Here is a 15,863-nt window from a genome sequence, read left to right on the forward strand (position 1 = left end):
AGCAATTATATATACATGATGTTTGCAAGCTAGAACAGGCATCATCTGCAAACATATGAGCACATTTTGTTTTCAATGTATATGAATACTGAAAACCCTGAAACTAATACTGTTCTTAATGGCATGGATATCTTTTTATATCCTTCACAGACCTAGGACATGTATTCAATTTCTAAAATTTAAAAAGTATACTAAATATGTATTGAATTTAGTTGAAAGATATTTATTTGTTAAAATAATCACATAGTATATCAGTTAAAGAAAAAGATAGATTTGAACCCTTTTAGGGATTTTCTTTGGCTGGGGGTAGGGGAGTGGTAGAAGAAAAGGGAAGATGTTGATCAAAGAGTACAATCTTCCAGCTATACATGTTCTAGGGATCTGGGGATCTAATGTATAGCATAATGATTGCAGTTAACAATACCATATTATATACTTGAATTAAGAAAAAAAAGAAGAATTTTCTGTGGAAGTTAGAGATAAGGCCAATACTGTGCTGTTATCTACAGGAGTTGACTTAATTTGTTCTGTATCAAAATACAACATTACCTTTTAAAATATCCAAGCAAACCATAAACATATTATTATCTTTGACATAGTACCTGGCACTGAATAATTACTATTAGCCTGTCTGAAAGTCAAATAAAAATTGACTAGCACCTTAAAATTCATTATGAAAAAATCAGAAGTTTTTTCCTAACGTCATTTATAAAATATAGAATCAAGCTGTCACATTACCAGAGCCATGGGTGAGAGCTTCCTGTTGTCCTCTGGCCTCTTCCTAACCTGAAAACTCCCGAGAGGAAAGGCACTGGGAGTATGGACAGCAGGTGACAGAACATTAGCTGACAGTGTCTCCCAGGGACTAGGGCTGATACTGATCTCTGATTTTTTACTCTCCCCTTTCACTTTATTTCACTGCTTACTCCCTTTCACTCCCATTTTCAAGTTAGTATTCCTTACTAGTATAGGTATGATAGTACTTGTCTTCAGTACTGAATCTAAAACTAATAAAAGGTCCACTCTAGCACTAACAACTGAAGGAGTGAATACCTGTGACTCAATAAACTTAGTGAGGAATTTAAGATATAACCATTATGGGAACCTGATAGCTTGCTATCTGCTCAAGTTTTAAGTTTATTCTCCAACAATTCTGAACTTTTAGAAGCTGCCAACAAAACATAAGACTGTCTCTAGTACAAAATCCTATTTTAGTTTCCAAGTGTGCATTTAATGAGGAAACCTTAAAAAGGAAGCCTATTTGTAGCATGTAATTTAAAAAAATATAATTAGATGGTTTAATGTAAAATCAGAACTGAAATCAAAATTTTCTTTTAAAACTGAAAGTTTTAGATAAATATCCGTGTACTTGACTCCTAGATAGACCCGCTGTCAAGGAAACCCTAAGCTTTAATAAATAAAAAGCTAAAATAAGAGGATAGTTACTTTAAATATAACTATAAAGAAGATTATCACTGATTTCCAAACCTGCTTGCTAGTTGATATTTCATTACTGCTTAATAAATTTTTCCAAAATTGGAGAATAATCCACATAAACTAAACACATAAAAATCTCATGATTACAGGGAATGAATACCACTGAAATGCTTAAAAAATAAAGCATTCCAAAATCTCTACTTGACAGATACACTTATATGTAATCTCCGTACCAATTTGAGGCATTCTTTTACCTTTTTACATATGAAAAAAATACTGTAACTGAGCAGGATTTAAAAAATAAAATAAAATTCATTTTAAAGCTAGATTTTCTTTCCATTTTTTCTTTCCCCTCACTTAGAATGTCCCTTTAATTTGCAATCAACAAAACTAGGACTTTTTTTTTTTTTACAAACCATGAAGAGATAACACCGGGATCCTAGTAAAAATGTCCATAGTCCAGTCATTATTTTGCTGCGTAATAAAAAAGGCAAAGGAGGAAGACAACACGTAAGAAATGCCATGGTGACCACTGCCATGTGCCCTTTAGTTCCCACCTATTCCAGGGCTTTGTGTTCTCACTAGGAGATAAAGACTATCCTCTTCACACCTCTCTGCAGACAGACCTCAGTTTGAATCTCCGCTCTGCTACTTAGGAGTTGTGTGACCAGAGACAAATGTTACTGTACATGTTCAGATCATAGTCAACTCATCTGAAAAATGGAGCCAATTATCTCTGCCTTGCAGGATTGTTAAGAAGAAAAAATTGAGATAAAAACATGTTCTCAATGTTAGTAATGACACCTAATTTTTTTTTTTTTTTTTTTTTTTTTTGTGGTACGCGGGCCTCTCACTGTTGTGGTCTCTCCCGTTGCGGAGCACAGGCTCCGGACGCGCAGGCTCAGTGGCCATGGCTTACGGGCCCAGCCGCTCCACGGCATGTGGGATCTTCCCGGACTGGGGCACGAACCCGTGTCCCCTGCATCGGCAGGCGGACTCTCAACCACTGCGCCACCAGGGAAGCCCACACCTAATTTTTTTTTTTTGAGAGATTTTACCATTTGCCAGACACTGTTCTAAGCTCTTTACGAAGAATACCTTCAATCCTCAAAACGACCATATGTAATTGTTACTGTTATTATTCCTCATTTACAGATGAGTAAATTGAGACTCAATGAGTTTAAGAAGCTTGTCTAAGGTCACAAAACTAATAAGTGACAAAGTCAGGATCTGAATTTAGAAGAAATGACACAAAACCCCACAGCTTTTAGCTCTTTAGTGCTGCATCTGGCACACAGTAAGTATTCAAAAATGTTAGGTATTATTAAAATCTAAATGCTGTGAGTTAAGAATTTAGGGATTTTTAATCTGTAATATATTCAAGAAAAAAGTAGTAAAATAAGATAAGGTGATAGGAGAAAAGCCATTAATGCTAAATCTTTTTGATTTTCCAATTTTTTGTTCTGTCTAAGGAAAAGGGGTTTTTAACCACTGCACCTAATTGTAAGCAGAACAAAAACGGGAGTAATTTAGGCTGACAAATAACATTACGCAAAAAAAACATATTTTTGAAATGTGTAAAATAAGGATCATGAGATTAAAAAGTGAGACATATGTAGGATCTGAATAATATATACATTAAATAATAATAATAATTCAGGACCTGGGAGCAATGACCCATCATTAGCAATGACCACACATTACAATCACATCTTGGTTTCTAAAACACCCTTCTCTACTATACGCACCAGGACTAAAGGAAATGGTTTGTCCCAGGCTTGCAGCAGCCCAAATACAAGATGAGCTAGGAACATCTTATCGAGGACTTAAGGTACTTAAAATAAGTGCTTAAAGATTCATGGGAACATTTAAAAAAGACAGTTTGAAGGAGCTGCTACTGGCCAGGACAAGTTGCTATCAAAATAACTAATGACAGTAATGGATTATTACCCACTGAATAAAATAAGAATCCATGAGTCAATATGAACCCAAAGCAATCAACAAGGGAGAAGAGAAAGCTCTTCTTCACAATGAAACCTCAACTCATAAATATAGAAGGAACGTTGGAACTAGAAAATCGCCAATGAATGTTAAAACTAGTGAGTGATGGTTTAAAAAAAAGAACAGGAAATTTACGTAGTATCACAGAATTTCCCCACAAATCACTTATTAATTTCAATGGATAAAAGAAGTACCTTTACAGTTGAGAAATCTGGCAGACACCATCTTAATCAAGTGATCAAAGTTAACATCATCAATATGGGGGTAAATCAACAACATGTGCCTCGGACACAATGTACTGAGAATACAACATTACTTCAGTGGTAATCTTGCCAGAAAATGCATGATTTGAATCTAATCACAAGTACACACCAGATAACCCCAAACTGAGGGACATTCTACAAAATAACTGGCCTCTATTATTCAAAAATGTCAAAGTCAAGAAAGAGAAAGAAAGGTTAAGGGACTGTTCTAGGTTGAAGGAATCTAAACAGAAATGACGACTAAATTCAGTGCATGACCCTGGGCCATGGAAACAGCTATAAAAGATCTTACTGAGACAACTGTTGAGATTTGACTATGGACTGTGTAACAGATATTATTGCAACAGTGCTCAATTTCTTGACAACTGTATTGTGTTTATGTTATGTAAGGCACTGTCCTTACAGTCAGGAAATACATACTGGAGTATTTAGAGGTAAAGGTTCATGATATCTCCACCTTCAAATGACGTAGGAAAAAATGTTTATAGAGAGAAGCAAATGCGGCAAAAATGGTAAAGTGTATACGGTAGTTTCTTTCACTCTTCTATAAGATTGAGATTATATAAAATAAAAAATTGCCCCAAATTCAGAAAGATAAATGGGTATGTAGATTTTTAAGGTAAGAAAAATTACTCTCCATCTGGAACCCTCTATTTTCAACCCACCACCTCAAATCATGCATAAGGATCTGAATATTTAAAAAACGCAAAGGAAGTGGAAACTTTTAGTTAAGCAGATTGTTTACAGAGCAAATCCTTCCACTCAATTATAAAGATAACAGGAAGAGAATCATGGTCATGTATAATAACCTGAAAGATCATCACTTATTGGTTCCGTCAAACCATTAGAATTAATGGACAAATTGAGTAGCTTAAAACTCAACAGTTATACTTATCAAAGGCAGAAAAAGATATTAAACAGCCTGCAACACATAATCGCATGCACAGTTTCTTCACCTAGCATGATGTGAACTACTACTTCATGAAGCAGGAAGATAAGTAAAAATTTGGGGTCTTCTAAATAGATGACAGAAAAGGCCACAAGGACTTCAGAGGAACAATGTCCTATTTCTCTTTCACTTTTATGAAGTCCACATGATTCATTTTGATTACACTAAAGTAGCATGCAAAGCAGAAAATAAAACATTCCTAAAAGGAGTCCTAAAAGGGTGCTACAGCAATCATCAGCCAAAAGCTTCAGTCAGGACTCATTCTTTTGCATGTGGCACGAGAGAAAATGCGCTTCGGAAAGAAGAAAGCACTCTATCTTCGTGAAAAATGCATTGTTACTTACAAAACGGTAGAGGGGTCCAAAGGAGAAAACACAAAACAAATAAACATGCAAAACACCTCATTTCGAGTGACCCCAACCTTCTATAACTGAAACCAAGCTACTGAGCTAAATCTGCAAAGACACATTTTTTAAGGACCAGTAAGACTGTGGACATAAAAAGAAAACTCGAGCAGGGAAAGGTCAAGAACTGGTGTAAAGCTAAAGCAGACCTGCTTCCTCATCCTCCTCCTCCTCTTCCTCATCATCGGAAGTGGATGACAAGGGAGTTGGTGCGGAGCTAGCTTGATTATTAACATATTCACCATACTGCATGCCTGTAAAGTGGAAAGCACAAACACAAGAGTCAAACCAACAGGAGAGATGAGAAATAAAATTCTGACATTGCATTAAAAGTGAGAAAGAACTCTGACATTCCGAAGAACATCCCAGCATGCATATTAATATCAGCTAACTTATTATCAAAACTGAAACAAACCATTAGAAAATCTCTGCGAAGCAGTTTAGTAAAAGCAGCTTTAATATGAACTAATTGGTCTAAGTGTAAAAAAATAAAAAGGACCATGTCTGACACTGTTAATATTTAGAAAACTGCACTGATACTCTCTGAACATTTTACTGAGCTCTGTACATGTTTACCTTCTTTGACCTTGGGGCCCTTGTGGTATACTTCCTTTGGGACTGTGTATTCTTGGTAAGCAGTGATCGTTTCTACTGAAATGAATTTATACAGCACACAACACACGTACAGATACTTGGTACCTTCCTTCTGCTAATGCCACCCTGCTGGTACCTCAGTTCTCATAACGGAAAAACAATGACAGTTAAAGAAAAGAACTGTATTGAGCATAGTTCTCTGCTCAGAGTAGACGCTCAAAAAAAAAAAAAAAAGGCTTATTACCTGTGGCCCTACAAGTGAGACAATTACAGAAAAGTAAATTTTCTGAGATGGCCAATCATCTCAGCATCAGACTAATGCCTACATGTGAGTCTGAAGTAGGTGAATGAGACTAGTCCTCAGTGTGAGATACAGCAAGAGAAAGCAGAGTCTGTGGAAAAGGCCCAACAGCTGGTAACTGTATAGTACTTTCCTTTAAAAAAAAAAAGTTGATTGCATATTTTTATTATTTGATTAATCTAGCAAAATCAAGACAAAAAAATTAACATCCACAAAATTTCTAAGGGGGAAAATTTTTAAAACAATCAAAATGCAAACGCTTCATAAATAAAAATAAACATCCTTACAAAGAAAAATGTTATAGCTCAATTTGAAAAAACAGTAACATAGTGCGGATTTTCAAGAACATTTCACAATACTGGAAGCACAATGAAGCCCTGCCTCACCGAAAAAATCATGTGGTAGACCTTTGATGCTCTCTTCATTGTTTTTTTCAGATGAACTTATTTTTTTTTTTTGCGGTACGCAGGCCTCTCACTGCTGTGGCCTCTCCCGCTGCGGAGCACAGGCTCTGGACGCGCAGGCTCAGCGGCCATGGCTCACGGGCCCAGCTGCTCCGCGGCATGTGGGATCCTCCTGGACCGGGGCACGAACCCGTGTCCCCTGCATCGGCAGGTGGACTCTTAACCACTGCGCCACCAGGGAAGCCCCAGATGACCTTTTAAATTAGCATGGAGAAACATAACTCATGCCTATAGTAAGAAAAAAGCTATTAAAGAGTAAAATCTGAACTTAGAAGAGAGCAAAGGTTAAACTGTATATGAATGAAGCTTTGATCCTCATGACTAAAGAAGTCATGGAAAAATCTGCTAGCTTTGCTGAAACATTTTTAAATACAGATAAAATGGCAGTTATCACAAATTCATCTGAGAAAGTAAAAATCAATGTAAAATAAGTTCAGGCAACACAAAAAATAAGCTTGGTACCTTGAAAGACCAAATTCAGAGTGGCATGTTCCTCTAATAAAGGCCTAGTTAAAATGAAAATTTGACTAATATTAGACCTTAGGTTAAATATATTAAGAAGTTTATAACAGACATAAGTTAATAGTAAAAAAGATTTTATAGAAAAGAAATTCTTCAATTTAAGAACTTCTTTAAAAACGAAGTACTTTCCCAAAATGCCAATTAGCATTGCACTTTAAAAAGTACACATGTATGTATATAATAAGCAGAAATAAGAGAAAGAAGAAAAAAAAGAAATTACATTTACTGTGCTAAGCTAAGAGAGGCCAAAAAACAGGAAGAAAATCCATTCTTTTCATGACTGAATCATTCTGTAGACTGCTGACTCTAACTAATCAAAGAAGCCAAAGCATAGGGCAAACCTATAGGTATTATAAGACAAATATTTTCCTCTCTTTTTCCAGATTTACTGAATAAAAACAGATATCACATATTATTGGGAAAATATCCAATGCTTAATTGGAAGCAAATGAGATGGCTATCCAATGATTAAAGAAAAATTTATAGAGCAACTACTTAATGCACTGGAACAAACCTATAAATAAGAACAGAGTAATATTATTTATTACAATATCATTTTAGATTATACAGTGGTTGCCAACTTACTGTATTAACAGAATGTCACACAACATACTTAATTTTACTGTCCTACAAAAAAGATGCAATCCTTTTTGAGAAGTGCCGGAGATGAAAGTATCAAGATTTAAGCTCTTCCCAGCTGCGACTCAATATTTAAGGCTCAGAATTTAGCCTTCCTTTGCTCGTTTAAGTAAACTTTGTTAAAAGCTTGGGAATACTAACAGCAGAAGGATATATTTTAGTTAATCCACAGAAAAATGGTAAGAGCTCCAGAATAACAATCAATTCACATTTAAATGCCCTGCTCTAGGTTGTATACAGCATACTGTCGAAATGTCCTGGGGTACCTCCCACCCCAGCCATCACCACCAAACAAGGAAGGAATGCCACACCCTCAATTCATTCTGTCTTAAGCAGAGCTTCCAAGGTATGGATCTAGAAAACCAAGAGGCGGGACGCTATTTCACAGACTGAATGACATGATGAAGAGCCTGTTACTGACAGGGCCCCAATATTTTTAAAAAGACATTCTGTTTAAACTACCTATCATTAAAGTACCTTCAGGCCAAATTCTCCAGGAGAGTTGGAGTTGCTTAATAAAAGGCATCTTTAATGTTCCCTAGATACAGTTACACTGGGAATAAATAAAACTAGTCTTAAGAGAAAACAAATCCCTTGTGGAGGTTAGCTTTTTTAAATTCAAGAGTTCAGACTTTTGAGAAACTGTTACCTTTCCTAATCTGGTCTTCTAACTAGGTACACACACTAGAAGACTTTGCAAGGGTTCCCACGAAAGAAGGCTTTTAAGGGAATCACTCTCCACAGTACTCTCTTTCCTACATCTTATCCACCTAAGAAAGTACCTGTGTTAAGAACAGACTTTTTCTCACTTTACAAAGGAAACACATTACCTTAACTTATCCTAAATATTACTAGGAAAGCTTCCTCCTTCTTTAAATGATTGATCAAGGCACCTAAATCTACAGACTATCTTTTACCTTGCCATACATGCTGCAGTTAAAAATGAAACATATTAGAAATAGGGTTGGCTTTATTAATTCAGAAATAGTGAAAAGTAGGGTGGCGGCAGTAATGATAAATTTATTTAATGATTCTGCATGTGTGAAGGCCCCAACCACTACTGCCAAAGAATCCATTGCTTTTGAAAGAGTCACATGAGAACAAAGCAAAAACAGTAAGAAATACTGAACAGACAAGCAGCAGGACATTATGGATAAAGATGGGGTCTCTGGGTTCAATTCCAGGTAATACCACTTACTAGCTGTGTGTCCTTGGGCAAAATTACTAACCTCTCTGTTCTTCATCTATATCATCTGTAAGGTGGGGTAATAACTACCTCAAACAGCTGCTGGGAGGATTAAATGAATTAATATATTTTAAATCTTATTAGAATGGTGCCTGAAATATAGTAAATACTATACAAGTATTCACTACTATTACTTTTTGTTGTTGTTGTTGCGGTACGCAGGCCTCTCACTGTTGTGGCCTCTCCCGTTGCAGAGCACAGGCTCCAGACGCGCAGGCTCAGCAGCAATGGCTCATGGGGCCCAGCCGCTCCGCAGCATGTGGGATCTTCCCGGACCGGGGCACGAACCAGCATCCCCTGCATCAGCAGGTGGACTCTCAACCACTGCGCCACCAGGGAAGCCCACTACTATTACTATTGAACTTTAAAAACATATTTTTGTATATATTTGATTAAAAACAATTATTTTCAACTATTCTTAATACTTATCCCTAGGACAAGTCAGTAGTTAGAAAAAGAACCTTCTACCAACCTGAATAATATTCTTAGTAATGCTAGTTCTTTTAAAAATAAGTAGAACATTTTCTAGGACTATCAGTCTTTTTCAAGAGACACTGGATAAAACTCATAGGTAAAAATTCTACATGTTTTTTTCAGAAGCTATGAGATGTTCAATAAAGTACTTTACAACCTATTTTATCATAAAATATTTATAATGGTTATAATCATTTCATATCCCCTTATACTTTATATAGTACTTAATGCTTTCTACCTCCTTTTAACCAAAACAAAACAAAACAAAAATTTACTAGCAGGTAAACCTATTAGTACTTTGTAGTGTGTATATATATATATATATATATGTATATATATATATAAAATAAAATACATGGGAACATTTTTATAATGATGTATGATGAAATTAAGAGTTATTTCTAATTTTTATGCTTGATTCCTATTTAAATACTAAAAAAAGCCAAATAACAGTTTGATACACACTATGCATATATTTACCACAGGAATACAATGCTTTTTAATATAATCCTTGCTTCACAAATAGCCTAATATTAGGTACATATTACAATGCTTTATTTCAAATTTGGCAATGAGAAACAGCATATTGACTCACTGCCTAGTTTTTATAACCTATACTATAAAAAAGAATAATCTTTGACATTTAAATTTGATTGCTCTTAGTAATTTGGCTTAGGAGATGTAGGATGCAATTTATTTCTCAGCGGAGTTTATGATACCCCTTGAAACTTTAGGAACACATTTCTTTGAATTAAAAAATTAAATCAGGCTTTCTGACAAAGGTTAAAATTTGTGTCACTGGTTTGAAAATGAGGACTGCCTTTGCCAATTAGGTTATATGGAGATCCCATCCGTGAGATAAATGACTTACGTCACAGCTTGAAGTTTTTGATAAAAATACATTAAAGTATGTGATATTATACTGGCTATGATATAATAAAATTCATAATATTTTGAAGAATTGCTAAGTCAGTAAAACAAACACTGGGTTTGGAAGCAGAAGATCTGCACTGGGTCTTGGTATCCCTTTTGGGAACTTCTATGTCTTTGGGCAAAACACCTAACCTCTCCAAACCTCAGTTTCCTCATCTATAAAATAAAGGTGTAATATGATATGTCTGCTTCACATGATGATCAAGTGAGATAATAAAACTTAAAGGTATTTTAAAATTGTAAACTGCTACATGAAATAATAATGCTACCAACTATCTACAATCTGGAAAATAAAATTCAACCAACAACAATAAAAATTTCTCACATGTAACTCAGAAGGTTAAAAAACGTTATAGAACAATATTGCTTTAATAAAACCCTTCCAATACCATTCCTATCTACTTTACATGAACAAAGTTTCTCAGTAATTATATATATGCAAATAAAAACTATGAATGAAATTTTTCTAACGTTTATTATTCTAATAATGAGTCATGCAATTCAGGTACAGAAACCTATGGTGGGACGAGGGAAAGCCATTTATCTCAATGAAAGATGTATTTCCAATAAAAACGTACTTTCCATTAAAAAAATACCAAAATTCACGACATTTATGTCGTTTTGACCCACTAGATACTGACAATAATTATATTGATAGAATAATCCAGAAGAAAAAATGTTAATGTTTAGACACTTACGGTTATAGACAATATTTTAAAATTTCAATTATATATAATGTTATTGTAGCAGAAAAGCATGATAAAAGAGTTTCTAGTTTAAGAATATATTATATTATTACTACATTCAAGGGAAACATTCAAGGGATGTTAAGAAGAAAAAGGAAAAATGTAAACTTTCTAAATGTTAAAGAAGGGCTAATTTCACTTTCTTTTTTTTTTTTTTTTTTAATCTTTTGGCCTCACTGCACAGCATGTGGGATCTTAGTTCCCCGACCAGGAACCAAACCTGCAGCCTCTGCACTGGAAGCACAGAATCATAACCAGTGGACTGCCAGGGAAGTCTCTTCACTATCTTTTAAAGGATGACAGGCTTCATTCCAGTGGATACACAGAAAAACATAACATCTTTTTTTTTAAAGTCAACATACGCAGTATGTTGAAAATTATATAACTGCAAGTATTTAAACTTTTGGTGAAAAATTTTAGATGTCAATCTAAAAATGTTCAAGTAGTTACAATTTTTTCAAAAAATTTTTAGGAGATAGATATGCAAGCAAAAATTTGAAGCCTCTCCTGTAAAAACCAGTAAAAAATGCTGAGAGAATAGCTCAGAAAGGGTCTTTGAAGCTGGGAATGTCAACTGAAAAAAAAAGCACAACCTAAAAGTTGAGAACTGTGTTATTTGGTGGACTTTCTGAGGAGTTCAAGCCTAGAAGACAGCCTCTCAGGCAGCTCTGAGGAATGGCTCCAAAGAGGTAAGGGAGGAGCCGGGACATACAGAGGTTTTGCAACAAAGACCAGGGAGTCGGAACATCAAAAGATGACCATTAATTAAAGAAAACCAGGTATCTCAAGTCAGTGAACTTAGCACTCTTCTGTGTATGGGAAGATGCAAGAGCCTGGGCTCACTGAAATGATTCCTTTCATAGGTACCATAGCTCTCTAGGGCGGTGTCCTGTTCTTTCCTATCCTGAGTCCCCTCGGGTGCACTGCTGCGGGGTTGGCTGCAGTGGCTCAGGGTTCTGCAGTTTGTCTCCATCCTGAGTTCCCTCGGGGCTCACTGCTGGCGGCAGCTTTGTAGTGGCTTGGTGGCTCAACATTCTTTGCTTTATGGCAGGCAACACTCTTCATCCACAGGAGAAAAAGACTAACCTCTTTTAAGTATCAATACTTTCTAGTCTTATAAGACCCACAGCACACCCTACACAGCCGTACCCTGCACACAAGGGGCGTCAGTCCTGTAAACTACAGTTTGCACAACGTACATGGGGCCATAACTCATACGCATCTCTGTGTGTATCCAGATCTACCCAAAGGCAATGAGACCACTAAGTGACCAATCTCCTACTTCAGAAAATGGAACAATAAAAGCTGCAATTCAAAGGTCTCCAGCATTATCTTTCCTGTTACTTATTCAAGGAGTTTACCTTAGGTAAATCAAGAGTTTAACAGCCAACAAAAACAATAATTCAGCCTCATTTATAGAAAGAGCACAAAATAGAAAGGTTTGAGTTGAAAATCTTTCACTCTGGTGGCTTCCCCTGCGGTCCAGTGGTTAAGATGCTGTGCTTCCACTGCAGGGGGCACGTGTTCAATCCCTGGTCGGGGAACTAAGATCTCACATGCTGTGTGGTGTGGCCAAAAGAAGAAAGAAAAATCTTTTACTCTGCTATTTACTAATTTATAATCTTGGGCAAGTTACCTAATCTTTGTGAATGTCACTTTTCTCACCTGTAAAACCAAGATAATGCCTACCTAGTAGAATTGGTAAGGGGATTAAATGAGATAATAAATATGAAGTATCTGGCACATTGTAACTGCTCGATAAACGATAGTTCCTTCTCTTTTCAAATCTATCTTATTAGTAAGAAAAAGGAAACATAATAATCATAATTATTTAGTGGGAAAGTGGTTTACAAAATGATACAGTAAGATGATAGGATGGTATTTAAACTAAAATGGTCAAAAGAAAAATATAATAGGAAAAAATTAATTAGCGGGCAAAACGTAAAGGGCCAAAACAAGCAGTATATATATCTTAACATCTAGAAGGTAATCATCAATGTAGAGGAAAGACATCACTCATTTAGTTAGGGCTCCTATGTACCCCTAAGTTTCTTCTACACATGATAAGTACAACTTTCCTACCAGCCCCTCACTTTGAAAGTAAATGCTTATAATAACTAGATCCTATTCCTAATACACCCACTGGCTTGTTGGGAATCAGTGGACACTCTCTGGTGCTGCAGTTGGTTTTCCTAAAAAAAAAAAAAAAACAAATAAGGAAATCTATAATGTATAATCTGATCAAAGGATAGAAAAGCCTCTGTTGACCACAGGAACACTCAGCAGATATAAGCAGTGAGATCAGCCTAAGGATTTATGTTGCTTTTTCCAAGTCTCAGAACATAAGAGAGTTCTTCATACTCAAGGTGAGGGGCCGTCACTACATAGTGAATATAGTCCCTAAAATATTACTAATGATCGTGCTGGAAATACAAACCACATTTTCCTAAAAACAGTTATCTCTCATCATATGAAAAATATAGTATATTAACCTGAAACATCAATAGATTTGGAATTTTAGCCAGAGAACAATCAAGAATACAACCAAAAGAAAAGGCAATGTGGGGAAATGGTCGAAACAACACATTTTAGTCACCTGTCACTTATTTAACACACGGAGAATATTAAACAAGCAAACAAATAAACCGTATTGTTTGTCAATGATGCAAGAGTGTGGCTTAATATTTCATTTTCATCCTCTCATTCTCAAAATTGGGTCAAAAGTTACTTTCCATTAATAATAATGACAAGCAAAGAAATCATCAAATAGGATATGGAAATTCACAAAACAAGGAAACCTTGGGTGCTTCATCCCCAAAGAAACTATAATAACCTTTAAAAAATAGAAAATAAATGGCCCATAATGGAGGGATAGAGTAGTAAATTATAATACAACGACACAATGAATTAGCCATGACTATAAAGCTGTACAGAGATATATGAAGAACTGCATAATTTAATAAATGTAAAAGCAAAATACAAAATGGTATGTAAACTATGATTGCAATGATATAAAATATATAACAGATTTAACAAAATTCTATAACATAATTATATAAAATCACAGAGACTGGAATATATTAAAAAATAGTGTTTGAATTGAGATTATAAATTACTTTTTCTCATATTTTCCATAAATTATGCTTAATCAGTTTGACTTTTTAAATTCAGCTATTTGAATTACTGTGTGCGTATATATATGTACAATATATACAGTATAACAAATTTTTCAAATACCTTTCTGCTGTAATAGCTCTGACGGCCGTGCAACTGAGGCCAAAGGCTCAACTGGGCGACTTGCAGCAGGTGTTCTTGTTGACGAGGCTCCTGACAAAACAGCGGATACTACTGGGCTGGACTTGGGAGGCTGAACATTTTGCATTACAGAACAGGACAAAGTATCTGCAACTGAAAACAAGAAACTATTTCATCCACAGCAGTAAGCTTGAAATATATTAAAATACTAACAAAATACAGTTAATCTGAAGTTCTTGTAAGAAACTTCAGCAGCATCACATTTATCTACTATATCTATATCTAGAAAATAAGGGGTCCAAAGAAATTATTTTCAAAAAAACGAAAAACTTACTCACTAAATGTTTTTAGAAGTCTTTAATGGCAATTTTCCTAAAACATTTCACAAGCTTCCATACCTTCTTAAACAAAATGAACCCCAAACAGCTTTTCTTTACTAATGATCACTATTATTAATACTAATTATTGTAGTGTGCAATGGTACCTTAGATAGATAAGATGAACAGAGGTTATTTGCTTCTGCAGTAATGTGACTCATGAATTATACAGATGTTTCTATTAGCTCAGATCCCATTTTGTATTGTAAACTGCCACTTTTCATTTGCTGTTTCTAATCAGATCCCATATCTCACAGGTAACTAAGTAAGGGCCTGACAGTAACATTAGGTTGGACCTCTGGAATAAAGTACATGTGATTCATAGTTGGCCTTTTTGATAGCTCAAACTGCCTGACCTACAGGATCATCTTCAGCCAACCAAGAGATAACTGAAAAACCTGTGATGACAACATAAGTGTCCACTGATGGATGAATGGACTTTAAAAATGTAGTGTATACATTTATATATACATGTAGGTATGTATGTGTATGCATGTATCAATACATGCATGTGTGTATGTGTATATATACAGACATATATACAATGGATGAATGGATAAAGAAAATGTGGAAATAAAGAAAACACACACACACAATGGAATATCGTTCAGCCATAAAAAAGAAGGAAATCCTGCCATGTGACAATGTGAAGGGACTTTCAGGTTATTACACTAATTGAGGAAAATCAGACAAAGACAAATAACGCATGGTGTAATTTATATATGGAATCTAAAAAAGCCGAACTCACAGAAATAGAAAGTTTTGGTTGCCAGAAGCAGGGAAGCGGGGGAAATAGGGAGATATTGGTCAAAGAGTACAAACTCTCAGTTATAAGATGAGTAGGTTCTGGAGCTCTAATGTATAGCACAGTGACTACAGTTAACAATACTGTTATCATATACTTGGAAGCTGTTCAGACAGTAGATATTAAATATTCTCACCATATACACAAAAATGGTAATTATGAGAGATGATGGATGTATTAACTAACCCTACTGTGGTCATCATTTTGCAATAAATATATATATCAAATCATCATGTTGCACATCTTAAACTTACACAATAGTATACATACACATATAGACATGTACATATGTGTATATATGTATGACATATATATATATATGAACAAAGTTAGGTCTAAGACCGAAACAAATGCAAGAATATAGTGACAGAACAAAATGTGATACATTTCCCAATAGTGTACAAATGATATAAATATGAGAATGGAGAAAGAAGGTGGAAGGTAGTCTAAATA

At 35.2% G+C, this 15,863-nt stretch overlaps 1 protein-coding gene across 7 annotated transcripts in view; it reads right to left on the reverse strand.

Annotated features, from left to right (window-relative positions):
- SEC24B (SEC24 homolog B, COPII coat complex component) overlaps nucleotides 1–15,863 on the reverse strand; it is a 94,184-nt gene that overhangs the window by 47,481 nt on the left and 30,840 nt on the right. For 5 of the 7 annotated variants that reach the window (XR_004350096.1, XM_032633410.1, XM_032633414.1 and 2 more), the window contains exons 3-4: nucleotides 14,211–14,381; nucleotides 5,204–5,308 (exon numbers count right to left, since the gene is read on the reverse strand). Coding sequence is in view for 6 of the 7 variants with exons in the window: in XM_032633410.1 (XP_032489301.1) it covers nucleotides 5,204–5,308; nucleotides 14,211–14,381 (276 nt within the window). In the remaining variant the exon portion in view is untranslated. The remainder of the gene's footprint in view (nucleotides 1–5,203; nucleotides 5,309–14,210; nucleotides 14,382–15,863) is intronic. The other 2 variants (XM_032633412.1, XM_032633413.1) reach the window with 1 other exon arrangement.

The sequence above is a fragment of the Phocoena sinus genome, chromosome 5 (genome assembly GCF_008692025.1).
Source record: "Phocoena sinus isolate mPhoSin1 chromosome 5, mPhoSin1.pri, whole genome shotgun sequence".
NCBI lineage: Eukaryota > Metazoa > Chordata > Mammalia > Artiodactyla > Phocoenidae > Phocoena > Phocoena sinus.